The sequence below is a fragment of the Monodelphis domestica genome, chromosome 7, assembly GCF_027887165.1.
Source record: "Monodelphis domestica isolate mMonDom1 chromosome 7, mMonDom1.pri, whole genome shotgun sequence".
Classification (NCBI taxonomy): Eukaryota; Metazoa; Chordata; class Mammalia; order Didelphimorphia; family Didelphidae; genus Monodelphis; species Monodelphis domestica.
This window is the reverse complement of record NC_077233.1, coordinates 69,002,672-69,024,663: the sequence shown is the minus strand read 5'-3', so window position 1 is coordinate 69,024,663 and position 21,992 is coordinate 69,002,672. Positions and strand designations below refer to the sequence as shown.

At 45.1% G+C, this 21,992-nt stretch overlaps 1 protein-coding gene across 1 annotated transcript in view; it reads left to right on the top strand.

Annotated features, from left to right (window-relative positions):
* LANCL2 (LanC like glutathione S-transferase 2) overlaps positions 1–21,386 on the top strand; it is a 54,279-nt gene extending 32,893 nt beyond the window's left edge. The window contains exons 3-9 of the mRNA XM_007500382.3: positions 188–395; positions 976–1,123; positions 2,102–2,248; positions 7,428–7,610; positions 13,264–13,440; positions 17,032–17,104; positions 20,885–21,386. Coding sequence (XP_007500444.1) covers positions 188–395; positions 976–1,123; positions 2,102–2,248; positions 7,428–7,610; positions 13,264–13,440; positions 17,032–17,104; positions 20,885–21,000 — 1,052 coding nt within the window. The 3' untranslated portion in view covers positions 21,001–21,386. The remainder of the gene's footprint in view (positions 1–187; positions 396–975; positions 1,124–2,101; positions 2,249–7,427; positions 7,611–13,263; positions 13,441–17,031; positions 17,105–20,884) is intronic.
* Positions 21,387–21,992: the final 606 nt, after the last annotated feature.

Below are 21,992 nucleotides of genomic sequence, written 5' to 3'. Positions count from 1 at the left end.
TCCAGTGTGTCTCTTACTTCTGAAGCTTGGCCTTCTTTATTCACAACTGTCCAGGCCAGAAATGCAATTTCTTATCCTAATCTAGTGGGAGGAGTTTATGCCGAAGAATGTTTGAACCCATCTTAAATGATATCACAGAAAGGAAATGTAGTAATCCTTTTCTTTTGGGGGATGGGGGCTCTTCTAGGCATAGCCCTTCTGTACCTGCAGATGTACCGGGTCACTTCAGACCAGGCCTACCTGCTGCGATCCCTGGATTATGTGAAGAGAACGCTTCGTAATCTCAATGGCCGGAGGGTCACTTTTCTCTGTGGGGATGCGGGGCCCCTTGCCGTGGGCGCTGTGGTGTACCACAGACTAAAGAGTAACAGTGAATCCAAGGAGTGCATCACAAAGTGAGTTTTAAGCTGAGAGTATTTCTCTTGATTCTTAGTTGGGGCTGTTGCTGTAGAAAAGTACTTCAGAAAAGATTGCTTTTATGTTCCTCTAATGTGAGACAGAGGGAAGCCAATGTGCCACTTTCGGAATCGAAAGATTTTTAGAGAATGCACTGTAGGGATGGATCACGATGGGACAGACAAGTTGGGTCTTCTGTGGACAGGGTTCCATTGGCATTCTCTGTACAGCTGAGACATGAGTTTGGTTTATATTTTAGGGCATGAAGATGTTACTTTGAGTCATCGTCGAAGCCTCCTCCTGAAATATTTTTCTCTCAGATGCCTGAGCTGGCATTTAACGAAAGCTGTATGGGCTAGGGCTCGTTGCAGGCTTGCTAACTGGGGCCTGTTAAGGGAGAGGAATTAGTGGGGATAGAGAAGGACTTGGAGGGTTTTAAAATCTGGTTTCTGAGTCCGAGCTGACCTCATCTATCGTGTCCTAAGAAGATATGATTATAACTGGATTAGTTTCCTTTTAAAAGGGGGTATTCCATGTTTCTTCACAGGAACTAATTTTTTTTTTGTTTGTTTTAATTAGACTTTTGCAGCTACAGAAAACCGTTGTAAGTCCAGACTCAGACCTTCCAGATGAACTCCTTTATGGACGGGCAGGTTATCTCTATGCCTTACTGTACTTGAATACAGAGATTGGTCCAAACACAGTGTCTGATTCAACTATCAAAGAGGTATTGATTATAGGAGATAATTGCCAACTGTGATAGATATGCGGGAATTATACTCATCTCTTCATTTAAAAGCTGACAGTGACAAGGATTATAGTTAGAGGGCTGGAAGGAACCTCCTCGGCAATCTAGTTCAACTCTTCTCATTCTACAGAAAAGGAAACCGAGTCTCATAGAGGCTGAAGGACTTTCCCAAGGTCATGTAATAAGTAAACATCAAAGGTGGGATTTGAACCCATGACCTTTACTCCATAGTCAGTGCTCTTTCTCCTTGTATCACACTAAACACACTCAGACATGTGAGAAATCTCTCCTGATTTGCTTTCTGAATAAATTTATAAAATCAACTGCTTCCTCCATTGACCTCTTAGCAGTCCTTCCTCTTAGAACATTCTTCCTAGTGTCTGACATAAATGCCTCATCCTATCATTTCTTTTATTTGTTCTATTCATCCTCAGTAATAATGAAGATAGTTGGTTTTCCCTTAGTCATCTCTTCTCTGTCCAATTTCTCCAGTCCTTCTGAACAGGCTTATTTTCTAGTGTTCTATGTTTTCCTCCTTCAAAGAAAAAATAAAGTTAGACCTAGAATAGTACCAAAGTGGTCTGAAATGTTTGATTTCTTACTCACTACCCACTTCAGACTGATAATCAATAAAGAAGACAGGAAAGAGCAATAGTAAGCTATTAGGCAGTAGTAATTCCTCTTAAGCACCACAAAAGCTTATTTTTGACATTTTTATAATGTCCAGTGTTTCATTGTGGAGAAAGTCCCCTGGCATCTTAGAGCCTTAGTATATTAAGCTGTCAAGTGGAAGTCGTGCATTGAGTGCTTGGAAATTTTCGTATGAATAATTCCACACAGTTCTAGAGAACTGTTAACTACCATAGGTTAAATTTGTATAAATAATAAAATTAGAAAGAGTGTTATTCAGAAAGAGATCACTGTAAGTTGTTGAGATTCGTGTTGTCTCATCTTCAGGTAGTAAATTCTATCATTGAATCGGGTAAACATTTATCCAAGGAAGAACGCAAAACTGAACGCTGTCCACTGCTGTACCAGTGGCATAGGAAGCAGTATGTTGGAGCAGCTCATGGCATGACTGGAATTTATTATATGCTAATGCAGGTAAGTGTATTCTAGAATCAAGCTGTGTTGGCATCACTATGTACTATTGTTTTCATCAAGTATTCATTGTTGGTCCTGTTCTATCCCAAGCACAGAATTAAACTAGCTATTTATTATTATCCCCTCCTGTAAAACTGATATTTCTTAGGGAATGTTATTGCATTGCCTTTCTTTGAGTCACAGATGAATTCATTTCCCCCAGATAACAAACTGGATGCTACTGAAAGAAAATATTGTATAATATTTGTCCCAAAATGATTAACGGTCTAGATATTTGCAGATAAAACTGCCATGGGCCAGATTCTGCTATCCACTCATTTGCTTGGTGTGTAGTCTCCTGGTGACTTTAGTAGGAGTTCTTTTAACCTGCAGAGAATATCACATAACAGAATTGGCCTTCCCAAAGGCTGTGAATTTTCTTCTTATTAGGAGATAATATTGTATGCAAGTGCCCAACTACTAATGGATTTTGTTAGATCTTTTTTTTTTGTTAATCTATGTGAAAGTCAGAACATATTTTCTCCTAGAAAAATGGTAAGAATAGTATAGTTCCTATGCCTGCTCACAAATGATATTGAACTTATAATTGTATTTGAAGTGCTATTTCACCTACACCTAATTGCTGTTCCAAGTGGCTTTCATGGTTTGTTGTTATTTTTTAATGGGAAGATACAATTTTAGTTCCAACTTTGCCTACCAAGAATGGATCTCTCCTCATGCATGTCACCTCCCCCACCCCTCCCACCTGCTGTAGTAGATCAGTTAGAAACAACCCAAGGGGACAAGGCAATAGGCATTTTTGGGTGCCAGTGACTTCTTTTTTTTATTTAAATTTTCCCCAGCTACTTGTAAAAACAGTTAACGACATTTTAAAAGAATTTTGAGTCTCATATTCTTTCCCTCCCTCCCTTCCCCCTCTCCCCCGCCACTGAGATGGGAAGCAATCTGCAATCATATAAAACGTTTTTCCATATTAATCCTTTTGTGGAAATTTGAACAAAAAATTTAAGAAAGAAAGTGACAAAAGTGTGCTTTGTTCTGGATTCTGACTCCATCAGATCTTTCTCTGGAAGTAGATGACATTTTTTGTCATGATCCCTTTGGGTTTGTTTTGGATCATTGTCGTGCTTGGAATAGCTAAGTTATTCACAGTTATTCGTTATACAGTATTGTTCTGACTTGGTACAATGTTCTCTTGGTTCTGCTTATTTCATTTTATTTCAGTTTATTTTCCCAGGTTTTTCTGTGCTCCTCCTGCTCATCATTTCTTATAGCACAATAATATTCTATTTCAGTCATATGCGTGAGTTAATCTTCTATTCCATAATTGATGGGCATCCCTTCACTTTCCATATCTTTGCCCCCTTGAAAAGTTCTGCCTTCAATATTGTTGTACATATAGGTCCTTTCCCTTTGTGTTTCTCATCAATTTGGGCCCCAGTGACTTCTTAACTTCTTATTCCTCTCCAGCTCCATTACCTCTCTACGGTCTCATAATTTCAGAATTGGGAGCTCCCTCAGCAGTTATCTCATTTGACCCACATGCACTGCAATGAGACCAACACTTGCTCACTACAGCCTCTGTTTGCAGCCTGCCAATGATGGGGTCACCCACTGCCTCTTGAGGGAATTCATACCACTTGTTTCCTCATTCTGATTTCAGAAACAAAAATTTGTTGCTTCCCTGGGACATAAGGACAAGGACTTCAGACTCAAACTCCCCCTTTGTTAATTTATTAGCCTGGGTGTACTAAAATGAAGTCTTCCCAAGCACTGGTGGAGGGGGTTAGAGGCCACCTTGGCAGAACCACCTTCAGAGAGAAGCCTTAACAGACATCTTTAGACAGGCTACAGACATCCATCTGATTAAGTCCAAATGAATGTGCTTCTTGCTTCTAAATCCTCAGAACTCTGTTCCCATGATTACACCCAGGAGAGAACACACACACACACACACACAACAATCCTTGTATGGCCCCTACCACACAGTGAGTCATGGAGAATTTAGACAGAAGGAATGACACCTACCACCAGATGTTCAATGACAGCATCAGCTCACTTTTCTGGGAGCCCTTCCCACCCCTTCCATATCAACTATATTCATCTGGGCCCTGCTACAACATAATACTCTTAGCTTGTTTAGATTCCTCCAGTGAAAGATCACACCAAAACTTTTCCTTAAAGAGTCCAAAATTAATTAAACGCAAGTCCCCAAGCTCATCCTCTAAGTTGTAGGGTCTTGAGGAGACATGTTTTAGGGCACTGCTTCTGTGAACCTCACTCCCACCTCCGTGCCAGATCTGATGCCTCCTGTACCTATTTCTGCCACAGAAACAACTTTTTTTTTTAATATTTCCATTTTGGGTTCGCTGTGTCTTGATTTTTAGGTTTCTCTTTGAGATAAGGGATTCTCAATGATTATTGTTTTGCAATTTCAGTGAAACATCATGTAAAGGTACCAAATTGAGTTTTAATCAAAGGCGTGTTTTCTACCTGGAAATGTGTAAACTAACAGACTGTCTACTTCAGTGTTGCATTTTGTTAGAAAACAATTGGCCCTTCCTAGCTGTGTGACCCTGGGCAAGTCACTTAACCCATATTGCCTAGTTCTTACTGCTCTTCTGCCTTGGCATCAATATATAGAGTATTAATTATAAGATTGAAGATAAGAGTTTTTACAAAAAAGAAAAAAGAAAGGAAGAAAAAGAAAGAAAGGAAGGAAGGAAGGAAGGAAGAGAGAGAGAGAGAAAGAAAAGAAAGAAAGAAAGAAAGAAAGAAAGAAAGAAAGAAAGAAAGAAAGAAAGAAAGAAAGAAAGAAAGAAAGAAAGAAAGAAAGAAAGAAAGAAAGAAAGAAAGAAAGAAAGAAAGAAAGAAAGAGAAAGATTGACATTTTTTTGTGTGATATTTGCTCTTAAAAAGTACCTATTAATTCAAGAACTAATAGGGCTTACCAGGCTGCAGTATTTGTGGTGGCTTCTGTGATTAATGAGGTATAGATAATACCCCAAGTAGCTATATAAAACAGTAAATTTTGCCTGATTGTTTCTAAGAACCCATGTAAATAATTCTTGCACCACAGAATTTAGAGGATAAGAAATTAATGCCCACACAGGTCTTGAGTTCATTTCTCTGTAATTTATTTACTTGCTATAATTATACAAGATAAACATGGAAATGTACCAGCCTGCCAAAATCCTTTGCAGTTTACACAGATGTCTCAGAATAACCAAAATCATGTGCCTTTTAAAAAATAAAATACTGCTTGCACCTAGAATACTTATTTCATTTCTATATTCCCTGGACAATTACAGTTCTTCTCTACCAGACAATAGAGAACATTTTTCTGCCAAGGAACATTCTATCCTGTAGAAATAAAAAGCAACACAATTTAGTTGTTAACTTAGTTTTTAAAAAAAACCATATACATTGTGAAGCTATTTTTGGAATATGAAATATTATACTGAGTATTTATGCTATTCAGTATATAAAATTGTTAAAAAATAAACATCTACTTTCTATTAAAGGGTAGAGAGAATGAGAAAGAAAAGAGAATAGATGAGGGAAGAGAAAGAAGGCGGTAGATACAGTCATAGGCAGGCATGCCAAGAGACAGACCCTGGCAACAGGCAGCATAAGGAGCAATAGGGAGGCTTGTCAGGCTGACTGGGAGGGCTCGTTGCCAGGCTGCCTGTAGGTGCCTGTGCTGTGGGAGATGAGCTAAGCTGACTACAACCTGTTCCTGTTGACAACTTGCAGGCAAGAAGTGGCCCAGAAGTCACCAGCTCCATAGGCTCCATGTCGTCCTCAGCTCGCACATTGCTCACTTAGTCACTTGCCAAGTCGTTTCCACCTTCGTGACGGGTTTTGCCCACGTCCCCTTCTCTCACTCACACAGCCACCATGCCAGTGTGGACCCTCATCCCTGGTACAACTTGTCCCTGCTTCAGGTCTGTCCTCCACACAGCTGCCAAGTCGGCTTTTCTAAATGTAACTCTGAGCCCTCCCTCTGTCACCTCAAAGGCCAGGTTTAAGCTCCTCCATTCAGCATGGAAGGCCCTTCCTGTCCAGCCTCATCCCCTCCACCTGTCTGTACACCCAAACTGGGCTTGACTGCTCTTTGTACCCATCCCTCCGTATCCCACCTGTGGCCCTTGGCCAGGCATGCCCTCTCTTCCTGCCTCCGCCTTTTCAGTTCCTAGTTTCCTTCAAAGATCTGCTCAGACGTCCCCGTCTAGCTTCCCCCGGCTGCGGTGCCCACCTTCTCCGGACCACCTTGTTTTTGTTTTGTACGTGGTTGGTTTATATCTCTGTATGTGCCGTCACCTCTTTATTAGAACGTGACTTTGGTGAGGATGGAGACTTTCCTTTGGTCTTTGTGTCCCTAGGGCCTAACACTGGACAGGGCTCAGAGGAGTTACTTAAGACATCCCGCTTGATTGATCAAGACAATATGGAGAACACATATCCTTGGAAGAGGAGCTGGGGCCACGGGGGAGGGACACCCAGGTTCCACGTGGGCCATCAGAGATCAACCCACAGGCATCCGGCTCACTGGATAGACCCCTCATGTGGGGTTTAGGGGGAAATAAGCAAGCAAGGGATAGGATGAGTGATTTAAATAGGGATGCATTTACTTGTACTTCCAGTACCTCTTTCTCCCAGTGTCCTGTAATTCCTCCTAAAGAACTGTCTTTTATAACAAGAGAGGAGGGAGGGGGGACCCAATTCAGTAAACCTAACCAACTTCAGAAAAGAGTCTGACGTTCCTGTGGGTCCCATAGCCATAGGCCTCTCCCTGTGCAATCACGTGGAAGTATCTTTTCCATTTTGTTCTTTGGGTCCAAGCCTGCTCATTACAAAATTTCACAGCTTTTTGTCTCAGTTGTTTTGTTATTGTCTTTTTGTTTACATTGTTGTAGTGATTGTGTTTGTTGTTTTCTTTGTTCTGCTTAATTCACTTTGCCTCAGGATAGATGACCTTCCTACATGTCTGTTTTTGTCATATTCATTGTTTCTTATAGAAAGCAATTTTAGGTAACCAGATAACTGAAATAACTAGAATCTCTTTATTTCCCAGATATTCTAAGTAGTTGAAATTTTGCCCAATTTACCATGATATAATTATCTTTTTTAAATGCTAAAATATATTATAAACATGTGTCTTGTTTTTTTTTTAAAGCCAGTATCAAATGTGGACCAGGAGACCTTGACAGAATTGGTGAAACCAAGTGTTGATTATGTACGGCATAAAAAATTCCGATCTGGAAATTATCCATCATCATTAAGCAATGAAACAGATAGATTAGTCCACTGGTGCCATGGTGCCCCTGGAGTTATACATATGCTTCTACAAGCCTACAAGGTCAGTCTTCAGTTTTCATAATGGACATCCAGTGTAAAGGTGACCAAATTTTCTTCCCAGAAGTAAAGGTTCGTTTTGATTTTGGCAAGACAGAGGCTTTTGCAATAACGTTCTTTCAAAGAAAGTGGGAGTTATGTTTTTTAAGTTTGGTTATTGTTGTGCCTCTCTACTTGGTAACATAGAAATATATGATATAAAACTAGACAACAGCATATTTTTCATTAGAGGAACTGGAAAATTTCACCAGCTACAGACATTTGTCTTACTCCTAATCACCTAGTCTCAAAGACTTTCTTTTTACCTTCTTATTACTTTTGAAAAGCTTTTAGTACTACAAATTACCATTTGGGAACTTTATACATTTGCATTTTGAAGGAAAATATCAAGATATTTAATATTGATTTGGTGACCACCAGAGAATTAAGAAGGGGAATAAGCAGAGATAACATTAGGTTCTGGCCTGTTGAGATACTGTATTAAAAAGAATTCCTGGAAAACGACTTAGACTAAGATCCACATGTAAGTTACAGTGAATAATGGCTCTTATCCAGCTTTGTTTTCCATTGTTTGCAGCCCTATTTGTGACAGTAGCCCTCTCCCTAGAGATGGTAATGATCTGAATCACATGACTCAAAAACAATACGATTTACACATTTCTGTGGGAATTGGTTATAATTATGTGGCAAGATTTTCAGATACAAGAGCAAAAAAATAGTCATGAGTAACAGAGCAGCAGTCTCTCACATTTTCTCTCACTGAAACGCTAAATGCTAAAAGTTGTATCAACCTGGCAAAGAACCAGAGTTTGATATTCTTAGACCTTTTGTTTTTTTCAGAGGCTCATGAGTTCATTGCCATTAGGAATTCATGATGAAGAAGGGCCCTCTCCTGATGCAGGCCTGGCCCTCTTTTGCAGCTTAGACAGCCTTAAAGTTGTCTGAGGCCTTGAGAGGTTATGTGGCTTACTGTTTTGTTTTAGGGAAGGATTTGGACACAGTTAGAATTTCCTAATATAGACCTCTTTATACCCCCACTGCCTGCCTCCCTTTCTGTTAGCCTGTTGTTAAGACAGAGAATATAAAAGAAAGGAAAATATCATTGAGGAAGACCAGAATCCATCTTATTTTCCTTTCTTAACTCTTTATAAACTTTTGGCAGAAAAAAGTATTTACCGAAGGACATTAAATAGAGAATCCATATGAAGTAAAAGAAAAAGGAGTTGAGGAATTGACAAGTCTTAAGGCGACCTGCATATGTCAAGGAGAATATTCAAGAAATCTATGATCATTGACTTTTGGTATAAAGAAGAAACAGCTACGGGTGCGTTTGGAGAATCTGTGTAGTGCAGGGTTTTTCCCCTTGAAATTCTCCTTTTCGGTACTAACCAGGTCCTCCTCTTAGTATTTATGTGTGAATATCCTATTCATTCTACAGCCTAATCCTGCTCCCCAAGTTAAGGACCCCCCACACACACACACACAATGTGCAGCTGTGTTTCTATCACAGTGCATTCATCCAGAGATAGATTTCAGCCTGATCCTGGCTATGTAGATATCCCTCAATATGCAGCATAGACAAGGTAGCTCGGCTGCTAAGTGGATTTCCGTATGCCTATAACCTCATTTCACATTCACTTTTGAAGGGTGGCAGATAGCAACAGGGAAGTCTGCCCCGCTGAAAAGTAATGCCTGGCACTGACAATCCTTCCTACCTTGTTTTTGGCACTAATCTTAATCTTCTAATTCACTGGAGAAAGTAGGCAGGTCATAGAGGCTCAAGCTATCATGATGCCCTGTAGTCTCCTGAACAACGAACCATTTGTCACAGAAGCAGTTGGTCCCTTCACCATGGTGGGACAGAGAGCAGCCAACGCTCAGCTGCCAGGGCGAGTTAGGGCATGACTTAAAGCAGTAGCTTGGGCACCAAAGGACACCTTCCTCTGCTGAGCTCCACTTTTATAGCAAGAACCTTAAGGCTCTGTCTCTTCAGAGCAAGACTAGGCCCAGTTTTCTTACCTTTTTTTTTTTCTACTTGTAAGTTTTAGATTAATTTCTTTTTTTTCTTTTCTTTTTTTTTAAACCCTTACCTTCCATCTTGGAGTCAATACTGTGTATTGGCTCCAAGGCAGAAGAGTGGTAAGGGCTAGGCAATGGGGGTCAAGTGACTTGCCCAGGGTCACACAGCTGGGAAGTGTCTGAGGCCAGATTTGAACCTAGGACCTCCCATCTCTAGGCATGGGTCTCAATCCACTGAAAGCCACTGACTCTTGGTGAAGCTGTCGGTCCTCTTCTTCCTTCTGATGATGGACTCCTTCGCCGTATCTAGGGGATGGCTGTGATTAACAAAGAGAAGGTGATGAGGGCTTCTCCAGTGATCCTCCCTGCGGGGCTGCTCATCGATGGGCCACGCTCTGAGAGTTCATTTTCAAGTTGGCCGTTTGGCACTCCTTTCCCCTTAGAAACAGGTGGGGTTTGGTCCCCCGTGTAGATCATACGGGGTCGTTTAATTTATAATCATCGTGATTATATCTAACACATGGCGCTTCAAGGTGCGCAAAGCGCTTTCTTTATACGTCTGATCCTCGGAACAGTGAGGCAAGGGCTCTCATTTGGCAGATGAGGAAGCGAAGTGAGATGGCTCTGGGGAGTGGGTCACCTGGTCAGTAAGTGACCGAGGCTGGATTTGAACTCGCCTTCCTTACCGCCCTCCCTCCATGCTTCTAAAGAACCTGAACTCAGGTCGGAGCATAGATTTAGAAGCAGAGGGACCTTCATCATCGCAGGGACCATAGCCAACCCCCACATTCCAAAGAGAATTCAAGAGTCCAAGAGTCCAAACCTCCTACTTCACTGCTGTGTGAAAGCTCGAGCTGATGTGAGAATAAGAATCCTGCTCTGTCTGCTGCATCAGGCTGCAGTCGTGAGGACGAGGCCTGTATGGGGTGTGGGGAGTGGGAGGAGAGGAGCGAAGGCGAGCTTGAACCAGGGCAGGGACTTGCTCTTCCTCTCTCTCAATCAGAGATGGTTCTGTCCAGTTTTTCTGGGCCACAGTGGAAAGGATGAACAAATGCCAGAAGTTGCCCATTTCCTTGTGTTCTAAAGCCTTTGAATGGCCAGTTCTTAGAAGCATCACTGCTCATGAGATGGCTTTCCAAAGCTTTTCTTTCTTTTCTTTTTCTTTTTCTTTCTTTTTTTTTTTGAGTGAGCAAGTGAATGTTTTTTGTTGTTGCTGGGGAAACTAACGGAGAGCTCACATTGGCTGGAGTCAGCGGCTGGCAGGCTTTGGGGAAACTTCACAGTCTTGTCCTCGAATGTCACCCCGGGTTGGCAGCATTAGATATTCCAATCCTGAGGCTCTTGTGAAGAAGCTGAAATTTTGCTAACTCACCTAGTCTTTGGGAGAATTGGTCATTATGGTTGTGAGATGTCATCATTTCTCAATCAGATTTTTGTCTTTTATGGAAATATTTGAAATTATTTCTCACCTTTCCCTTTAATTATACCTAAATAGAGATACTGCAGCTTAACAGCTTCCATTTGGAAAAACAAAACAAGATTCCTCATTGGTTCAGAAAGTAGCTCCCTGCATCTTGTGCTAATCAGCAGTCAGGGGCCCAGTGAGGAGATTTTTATCAGCCATTTGACATAATTGCCTATTATTTATGTTAAATACTAATTTTAAGGAATGTTGGCTTGTTAGTGTTGCTGCTACTGCCCTTAGAGTACCTTTCCTATTTCTCTTGAGATCCAAATTGGCATTTCCTTTCTAAAGCCTCCCTGATTACAAAGTCGTTAATATTTTTCTGAGACACCAGCTGTTCTTCACTTCAGTTTGTGCCTAAACTCGGCTAAGATATGACAGTCTTTTCCTCCTAACTCGTTTCTATTACATTTATAAACTGATGATTTAGCCTCAGAGAAAATACCAACACATTTTGAAAAACATGTCAAAGGTCATTAAAGATCTTTGGCCTCTTTATTTAGTCATAATGATGATACATGACAACAGACTGATTGCTATATTGGCCAGGACTTGGAAAATCTCTTTGTTGTGAGATTTTTTACATAGAAATAGGTTTTAAATATACCTTTTTCTATTTGAGAAAAAAATTGAGTAGTTATGTAGCTCAGTGGATTGAAGCCAGACCTAGAGATGGGAGGTGCTGGATTCAAATCTGGACTCACACACTTCCTAGCTGTGTGACCCTGGGCAAGTCACTTAATCCTCATTCCCTCATCCTTACTGCTCTTCTGCTTTAGAACTAATACACAGGATTAATTCTAAAATGGAAGATCAATATTAAACATTTTTAAATTTAAAGAAAAAAGAAGGAAGTTTTTCCACAATGTTGTCCAAAACCTGAGATAAGACAGGGCAGACCCTATATTATGCAGCAGACTGATGGCAAACACATATCTTCTTTCCACTGTACCCCCTCCTCACCACCTCCTCCCCCAAATTAGCTTTTACCTGCCATAGTTAGACCAGACTTTTGACTCCTTTCTCCTAGAGCCTGGCTAGGGCTAAGGCAATCTGTTGTTTCAAATCAGACTTCCTCATGACTGTAGAGAGTGTTCCTCCCAACAGATGCTCCCCTCCAGGTTCCAGAGGCCAGGGAGGGGGCCTCTCATTTCTCAGTTGGAAGCAAAAGTTAAAATATAAATGTTTCCATAAATAATCGTGACTGTTCCTGAAAGGACTCTCCCCAAGGGGTCAGAATCCTTGAGTTCTCGTCCCAGCTCTGCCTCTATCAAGCTGGGTGGCCTGGGGCTTGAGGTTTTTCATCTGCCGAATGGAGCCATGAGACAAGATGCCCTCAAAGGTCTGGAGCTCTAAAATCCTACGCTTCTCAGCACTGTGCGCTGGCACTAAAACCGAGGAAAGTTGTAAATGCTGTAGCAAAAAGGAGAGAATGGCAAAGATAAGGGAGCAGGAGAGCACTGGGTGCCTGGCATTGGGGGAGGGCAGAGGGGAGAAAAAAACTCAGGAATCCGGAACACCAATGACAGATGCTTCCTACGTCATGGGCCCCACCTTGGCCACCTTTTGGAGGGTGTGAGCACAAAGAATCTGTGTCCCGGGAGGGTTTCATCCTTCTCAGCTGCCCCCTTGGCAGAGGTGCAGCTGTGCCATCCATGGCAGCACGTCTCTGAGGAGCTGGGGGAGGGTGCTTCTTAATCAGCACAGCCAGCTTTCATTGGGGCACATTCTGCCCAGAGGTTTCCTCAGCCGGTGCCGTTGTCCTCCCATCTGCTGGGGAATGTCTGTGAGCCCTTGGCCTGGAGGGAAGCCACCCTCTGTAGAACGGGGTGCCGGGGCGATCACCTTTTCGTGACCCTGCAGAGGGGGCTTTGGCAGCGTTCCAGACAGGGCTGGCTTTTCATTGGGAAGATTTTTTCCTTTTACTTTTACAGCCAAAACAAGACCTGAGAATGGCTGGGAAAATCAGTGAAATGGCAGGACTTGGGGCAGGGTGATGCTGAGCCAGCCGAGGATGGAGAAGTCATTGAGTGGCTATTTTTTGCTTCCTGAATGCCATTTCAAATTGATAATGGCCACAGCACAGCGCCTACCTTTTTTAACTAGTTAAGAGAATTTTTCTAAATCAGAATAAAAGAAACACCTTTAAATGTCTCTCTTTTTCATTCTCCAGCTCTTTAAGGAGGACAAATATTTAAAAGATGCTATGGAATGCAGTGATGTCATCTGGCAGAGAGGCCTGCTCCGGAAAGGCTACGGGATCTGCCACGGGACAGCAGGAAACGGTTACTCCTTCTTATCCCTCTATCATCTAACTCAGGATAAAAAGTACCTGTACAGAGCCTGTAAGGTAAGGCCCCCTGCGCGTGGGTCCCACGGCCCTGTCTGTCCTCCTCATGCCCTAGGCTTTGCTCCTGCTGGAGTGGAAGGGCCCGGTGGGCAGGGCAGGACTCACGGCCCTCCTGGGCCCCCTGTGGACCGCCGGATCGTCCTTCTGACGGCATGGTCTTGCTCACCTTAGTCCCTGCCCAGAAGCCTCAAGGGGGCCCAGTTCATTTTTCAAAAACCTTAGCCCATCATTCATCTCCAGTTTGGCTTTGCCCTGACTGTTCCTTGTCACGTGCCAGCACTCACCCCCACGTGACTGACTTCCCAAAGCTCTCTGCCATTCTTGGGAGGAGGGTCAGGCTCCATCCTGCCGTCTCTTCCCAGCTTCCTGTCCTTTGAGACACTCTCAGCCTGTCAGCCCGAGACCACTTGTCAGCAGCACTTCAGAACCTCTCCTGAGACCACTCGCCCCACCCCCAGGCGGTCCTTGCTCATTGGGGGAAGATGCTTCTCACTCCTTGTCTTCTTCTGTAGTGACATCGTCGGAGAGTGTGGCACAGACTGGATGTGCTCTAAATATTTGTGGAAAACACCTAATAACAAAATACTCCTTTCCCTTGTCCATCATCAATGAGACAACAAATTCAGAAAGGCACAGGTTCCCTGAGAGTGTCTCAGCCCAGCCCTGCCACAGTGAAAAATAAGCCAGTGACGTGGCCCACGGCCATACAAGACCGTGCAGGGACGTGAAGTGTCTCTTTATGAGATCTCTGTCTCTAGGACTTTCTCTCCCAAAGTCAGGAGCTTTATTGAAGAGGATAGAAAACCAGTTGGGCTACTGATGAGAGCCAAGACTCCTGAGTTTTCCTACTTAACTCTGCTGCCATAGGACTTCAGATCGATCCTTCCATATTTTGCTCCTCTGCTCCTTTATTAAGAAAATAAATGCTGTATCTAAGAATATGAAGAATAGAAGCAAAGCTCTTGAATAGTTTTGCTCAGGCTTTCACTTCAACTTGAGAAACATCACCAAGAAAACTCTTAGTGGTACTGGTAGGCAAATGCCTCAGGGCATTTAATAAGTTAGATTTGAAGGTCTGATCTAAAAAAAATCCTTAACTTGATCTTTTATCAGTGACCTTATTATAGTAAAAAAAATTTTTATTTTAATTCTTCACATTTTTAAAAACATTTAAATGCTTATTACATAAGCAAATGATGCTTTTCTTTTTCCTTGGGATTTGCCTTTACCCAAAAGGGATCATACATAGGGAAAGCTTGTTTTTAAAGAAGAATAGATTGGGAACAAGGATGTTTGTTAAAATTGATTTTCTGGAGGGAAAAAACCTAGAAACTTAATTTTAAGTTTTATTTAAATAATGAAGGCATATTAAAACTTGACAGTTTACTCATTTTCTTTGCTTGTGAATTATGGTAAACCTTAATTCCACTTAAAAATTGCATGCCTTGTTTATTTCTCCAGTCCTATCATTTAATGGTCAGCAAGGCCAAGAGGCAGGAAAGCTCATCTTACCAAGTTCAACTTTGACCTCACACATTTACTAACTCTGTGACTTTGAGCAATTCACATAACCCTGTTTACCTCAGTTTCCTCATCCATAAAAATAAGCTGGAGAAGAAATGGCAAACCACTCTAGTAGGGCTGCCAAGAAAACCTCAAATAGAGTCATAAAGAGTTGGATATGACAGAAAGACAACTGAACAACAACAATGAAATAATTTAGTTTCATGAAACTGATGTTGACATTAAAATAATATTATATAAAAACAAGTTCTATAATTTTCTAAAATATTTCAGTATGCAAATTAATAGTAAAAAAATCAAGGAAATAAATTGTATTATAGGATCCTAGCATTCCCAATTTCATTTCATTTCTCAGTCACCACCCTAATTTTAATTCACTTTTCTAGCCTCCTTCCAGAGCCCATAGGCCCATCTTACCAGCTTATGTTTCAAGGGACAGGAGGTACTGCTGGTGATGTGGAACTTGGGGTATCAGTGCCTGGAATAGTCATCAGCTTAAACGTTAGAGCTGGAAGGGCCCTCAGAGGCCATGGAGGCAAACCTTGCTTTTCAGAAGAAACTGGCCCAGGGAGGTCAAACTATTTCACAAGGCTACCCAGATAGGGAGCATCCCTGATGTGATCTGAATCCAGGCCCTCTGACTCCAGGGCTGGGCTCTTCTAAGCACAAGGCCTCATTCTCATGACCAGAGCAGGGGCAGATCCTCGCCTTCCACGCTCCCCTGGAACTCAGCCTTACATGTCAGGGCGCTTTAATACCGTGTGACTGTTACTCTGTGGCTTAAGTAGCCTTTATAAACGGGGCTTCTATGGGGAAGCACGAACACGGTGCAGACCTTTGGAGCAGGCTCCCCGCCTCGTGGCACCCCCCTGACTTCTTCCTCCATCCGTGATATCAGAAGGTTTTCTCAGTCTCTACAAGCGCCTTCTGTGGAGATTCATGAACTCGGCCTCTCTGCCGCCCGGCTTCCAGGCTGTGGACGGGCCTGGCCTGGGCATTGCTGAGCCAGAACCGCAGATAAATCCGGGCACGAATCTGCTTTTCCCTTTCTTTGTCTTTCTCTGAACTCCCCCTGCTGGCCTGAGGCAGACTGTGTCATTCCAGCAAAATGCTCATTTAATGCCTCTTGCTGGTTCCTCCGGGGCTGAGGCTGATGCTGGGGAATGTGAAAAGGAAGAGGAAGAATGAGCAGGACGGTTAGAGAAAACCATTTTAATGGATCCGGTTGGACCAGGTACAATCCTTCGTGGGCAAGAGACCACTAAATGGCCCACAGAGAATTGAACCACAAGGAAGGGCTGGAATTCTTGACCTTAGGAATGTGCGGACACTAAGAGCCACAATAGGATAACTATAGTGTGATTCCTGGAGCTGTCACTTAATGGGGTTTTCTTTTTTGTCTAAACCCTCACCTTCCACCTTAGAATCCCTACTGTGTATTGGTTCCAAGGCAGAAGACTGGTAAGGGCTAGGCAGTGGGGGTCAAGTGACTTGTCCAGGGTCACACAGCTGGGAAGTGTCAGAGGCCAGATTTGAACCCAGGACCTCCCATCCAGGCCTGGCTCTCTGTCCACTGAGCCCAGTTGTCTCTTAATGCTGTTTTCTTATGACATATTATAATGCATGAATGAAACCAAAAAGTAAATTTGATTCTTCTAATCATAACGCAGAAAGTATAATTGGTTTGAATTCACAATATTGGGTACTAAATATATGTTCATATTCCAATGGACTTATCCAGAGAATTTAATAGGCTACATTTTAGGGGCGGGTAGCCCAGTAGATAGAGAGCCAGGCCCAGAGATGGGAGGACCTGGGTTCAAATCTGGCCTCAGACATATCCTAGCTGTGTGACCCTGGGCAAGTCACTTAACCCCCAATGTGTGGCTCTTACTGCTATTCTGCCTCAGAACCAATACAGAAGGTAAGAGCTTAAAAAAAATTAAAATGGCACATTAAAAAAAGAATTGTTTCTCCGCTTATTTCCCAGAGTTGGCCTTCCCCCCAGGTCCCTGTGAATCCTTCTCTCCCGTCTAACTTGTTCCCTCCATGGCTGTTTTCCCGCAGTTTGCAGAGTGGTGTTTAGACTATGGTGCGCACGGCTGCCGTATTCCAGACAGACCCTACTCGCTCTTTGAAGGTAAGGCCTGCGGGAGGAAGGAGGGGGTGCTGCTGCCGAGGAGAAAGTGGGAGCCGCCAAGTAAAGGGACGCCCACCTCATGCGTCTGTCCCGCAGCGTGTGCCGCGGCCTGGCGCACTGCAGAGCTTCCCGTGTTTTAGAGGCTTCGTGAAATGCGCTCTCGGGTCTTCGCTCGCCTGCATTTCTTTCCCTCAGTTTCTCTCTTTGAAAATGGGAACCAGGGACAGCTTGGCAGCCCAGAGGAGAGCCGGGCCGGGCAGGCAGAGGTCCTGGGTTCCCATGTGGCCTCAGACCCTCCCTCCCTGTGGGGCCCCCATTGCCTGGCCCTGACTGCCTTGGAGTGGATGCTTAGCACAGAGACGGAAGGCAAAGCTTTCAAAAAAAGGAGATGGCAGCCGTGTTGAGCCGGGCCTTCCCCTGGCCCAGCCTCTCACCACCGCTTGCTTCACTGGACGTAATCCCAGGCCCGCTAAATCCTGCTTCTCATCTCAGCCGTCCCCTCCCAAGCCTCCCTGCCCCGTGAGAGGCAGGCCCAGGGCTGGCTCGGGCCTCCCTGCCCCGTGAGAGGCAGGCCCAGGGCTGGCTCGGGCCTCCCTGCCCCGTGAGAGGCAGGCCCAGGGCTGGCTCGGGCCTCCCTGCCCCGTGAGAGGCAGGCCCAGGGCTGGCTCGGGCCTCCCTGCCCCGTGAGAGGCAGGCCCAGGGCTGGCTCGGGCCTCCCTGCCCCGTGAGAGGCAGGCCCAGGGCTGGCTCGGGCCTCCCTGCCCCGTGAGAGGCAGGCCCAGGGCTGGCTCGGGCCTCCCTGCCTCGTGAGAGGCAGGCCCAGAGAATTTCTTCTCTTTACCCTTTATCTGTGCCCTTGTCTCCTCCATTAGAATGTAAGTTCCGGGAGAGCAGCTCTGGGCTGTCCCATCCCTCGCCTTCCTGGCCTCCATGGATTGAGGAGAGCGGCTGTGCCTGAGCAGGCCTTATCAGTGTCTGAGCTCACCCAAACCCCAAAGCAGTGTGAAGAAAAATTAGGTTTTTAAACTAGACATAATCCACTTAAAACAGGGTAGAAATGTGGCGCAATCAGGGTAAAAGGTTTTGTGGTAAGCATCCACTTCCTAGCAGGTGGTGTATGGACAAAAAAGAAAACTCCTGCCTTCTGTCTTAGACGTGATGCTGGATATCAGTCCAAGGCAGAAGAGCCGTAAGGGCTAGGCAGAACTAGGGCTAAGTGCCTTAGCCGGGTTCACACAGTGAGGAAGGGTCTGAGGCCACACTTGAACCCAGGACCTGGTGCTCTATCTGTTGGGCCACCCAGTGCCCTCCCTCCTGGTCACTGGTGGTCCATCAGGAACTGGAGAGTAAAAGGTCAGAGTCAGAGGAAGCAAGTCATTCAGTAACCAATTTACCACTCACTGAACAGCCCAGTATGGAGAGGCCTCGGGCCTAGCCCCGGGAAGAGCAAAGGCTCCCAAGTCCATTTCTTCAGGCATCAGATTTTTTAGAATAAAGAATATTTTAAAAACTAGAGACAGTCCCAGAGAGGGTGACCCATAGAACGGACGTGCTCTTCTTGGCCAAAGCTGGGTGGGTGAACTTGGATAAAACAGAGCCTTAGTCGTGACTTCCTCATTCTCTGGGCATGGGTGAAGGGGGGAGACGAGGCGGAAAGCGCATCTGAGCAAACTCCGGGCGGGCTGTGCAGGTCTGCGTGTTGGCACGAGGCCGACGAGCCAGACAGGCTTGTTTAGGAGCAGCTGAGGAGAGGCCTCCACGCCAAGCGAGCTCTGCCTCTTCCTGTCCAGTGTCCAGAGCCTCATCCGTAAAGTGAGGAAGCGGAAGTGCGCAGCCTGTCAGGCCCTCCCGGGTCTCATCTGGGGACCCCCCCCCAGGATTTAAATGATCCTTGGACGTCCCTGTCACAGGCAGTCTGTAGGGAGGAAAGTCGAGCATCCCAACAAGAATGTGCCACCATCTGTGACCCGTTTCTTCCTGTGGAGGATCAGCTGCTTAGGCCTAGCCCAGAGCTTTCTGCCCTAAACAGGGATTGCCAGTAAAGCCTCAAAGGGCCAGGAGGACTTGGGAGGCTCTCCATGAGAGCAGCCACCACTAGCGCCCCAGAGCCCCTCCCGGCCTTGGGAACTTTGTCCCATTAACAAGCCTTTGGGGGATGGCCGGCCTCACCCCCATTTTACAGTTAAGGAAACCGAAGCAAACCCAGCTAGAGGCCTTGGCCCCCTGGCCTCTGCGAGGCTCCCCGAGATCTGCACACACGGAAGAGGTTTTGTCGTCGGAGCCTTTCAGACCTCCTCCTGGCCCGCGTCCTGTGCCTCGCCCGCGGCCTCCTGGGCCCTCTCCGGCTGCCTCTGTGTCCTGGTCAACCTGATCTAGAAGGAGCCCCGAGGCATCGTAGGGACACAGGTTTAAGCTCCCTTCTGAGCGAAATGCATCCGTTTAGTCTCCATTGTAGCCTCTAATGATTGAGAAACCTGGACGTGTGCCGCGCCGATCCTCTGCCCGAGATGAACGCGTTCTCTCGCCGCAGAAGGCGAAGCTCTCGCGGGGCGCGTCGGTGCACGGTTTGTGCCTGAGGAATGGACTCATTGGAGCCCAGCCTGGCTGGTTGAGTCTTACAAAAATGTATGTATCCTCTCAATTTGGTGAGCCTCTGTGACCCTGAAAGGGAAAGCCCTGCAGAGACCTTGCAGATCGCCGAGTCCAGCCCCGTCCTCGGCGCTGCTCCTGGTGAATGTTGCACGTCTCCGAGGCGGCCCCTCGCTCCATTTCCGTAGCGCTCCCCTTGGTAAGACCCAGCGACCATCTACCTGGCTGGGAATTCTGCCCATTGGGCTTCGGAGGCCAATCAGACCCAAGCCTGACCTTTGAACCGATGAGCCGAAACTTCCTCATCTCTAAAAACGTGAACACGCGGGAGGGGCATCCTTGTGACGACCCAGTGAGATAAGTCGGGCTCTCTAGCGGCGTCCGCTGAGCAGGATGATCCCGGTCGTGTCTCTAATTCAATCCAGTACAGCAAGTTTTCATTCAGCGCCTACTGTGTGCCGGGCACCGTGCTGCGCTCTGGGGGACACAGCCAGAAACAGCTGCCTCTGCCTCTGCCCCTGAGAGTGGGCTTTGTCCTGGGGCAAACGTTTGCATGATAGGAAACGGTCGCTAAGAACTGTGGGGAGAGGCAGCCTCCTCTTACAGCTCAAGGTGTCATCATTCTTCAAATGGAGATACCGTGGATAATTATGGTTAAATTATACCCTCATCAGAGCCTGCGCACGACTGTATTTCTGCTTTGAAAACACACTCTGAAGAAAAAAGATGAAAACTCACTTTGAAGAGTTAGATTTTAAACTGGTTTGTTTTTTTCACCTATTCTGCCCCTGATGAATCTTACCGGACTGTTTGATCCTTCACATTTAAAGTCATGACTTGTGACTTTCTTTTGTTTTCTTTCATATTTAATCTATTTCTTTCCATCATTTGGGCCTCTTCTCCTTCCTACTCAATTAAACATGTGGTTTCAAGGCTTACTCATACCTCTTAAAATATTTTTTTTCTAGCACTCCTTTTCAGAAAGTTTCTTTTTCTTTGTTTTCCTCAATGGTCTCCATTTTATTCTGAGTGGTGTTCTCCATTTTAAAGGCTATGCTCTTGTTACATTTTGGTTTTATGTTTATTTTTAAGTGCCTGAGACTCATGAATTTTAAAGAATGTACTTTGATATTGTCTTTTAGAGGTGGCACCGCACCTTTTAATGAAAAGAAAATATTTTGTGTATTGCAGGTATGGGCGGCGCGATCCACTTTCTGTCAGATATCCTGGTTCCAGAGACATCCCGCTTTCCAGCATTTGAACTTGGCCCTTCACAGAAGGCAAAAAGGGCAGAAAAGGACAGCTAGAAACATCCATTTGTACCAAAAGCAACACAATTGCTTAGTGCCTGAGACACCACCAACTTTGGATCTTAAAGAAGTTAGCATCTGCCCTTGTCCCCACATACACACACTTTGTCCAGAGGACCATGAGAAGCATGAACGAAGGAAACCACCACATCGGTGTTCTGTGGCCATGTTACCATCCATTGTGTAAAATATGAATTCCTTAAACTCTTTTGCCATTCTTCCCTTCAGGCTCTTTCTGGTATTTGCATGTTTTTCGGTGTTGTCTGTGGGTGCGAGTTTGCTGTTCAGTTTGTGTGAATCCCCTTTCTGCCCTCGCATGAGTGTTAATGGCAGCAGCACATCTCTAGTGAATAAAGTGGTATTTCTTCCCCATTTACATCCAAGGAGAACAGCCAGTGTGGTCCGATGTCCGTCTAGCTCATCGTCTCTGGAAGCATAGGGGCGCCTCTACTCCCTTCCTCCCCTGCCTTCCCCCCGTTGCTGGGGGTCCTCTCCATTTGAGCAGGGCTCGGTCCTGGCTGTCATGGGAGAAGGGCGTCTCCGAGGATCCAGAAGGAGCAGTGCTAGGTGGAAGGGTTCTTTGGAAACCTCTCATGGAACCCCGGAGAGCTCCCCACCTGGGTGCCCTTAGGTCTTGCGGTTGTAGGCATTGCGTGGGCTGGTGGCATGCTCTAGTTTTTCGTAGCGTCACATGCCTTTGATGCTTTCTTCAAAACCCTCTTATTGTGTAGTGGGGGCCGTGAATCGTGTTCCTATTCAGTTGAATTCACGGCGTGTAAGGCGGCGTCTTGAGAGGATCCAGCCCGAGAACACCTGAGCGTTAGTGCCCACATCTGATTGCCAGCGATTCCGGAGCAGGTACGCGTACTGAAAAGATGCCGTCTGTGCTGGAGCCTCAAGAATTCACGGTTTTCATAACCTGTTAGAATGGTAAGAACGGTGAATGGAATTTCACTGAAGTATTCAAAGGAAAGCTTTAATTAAGCCAT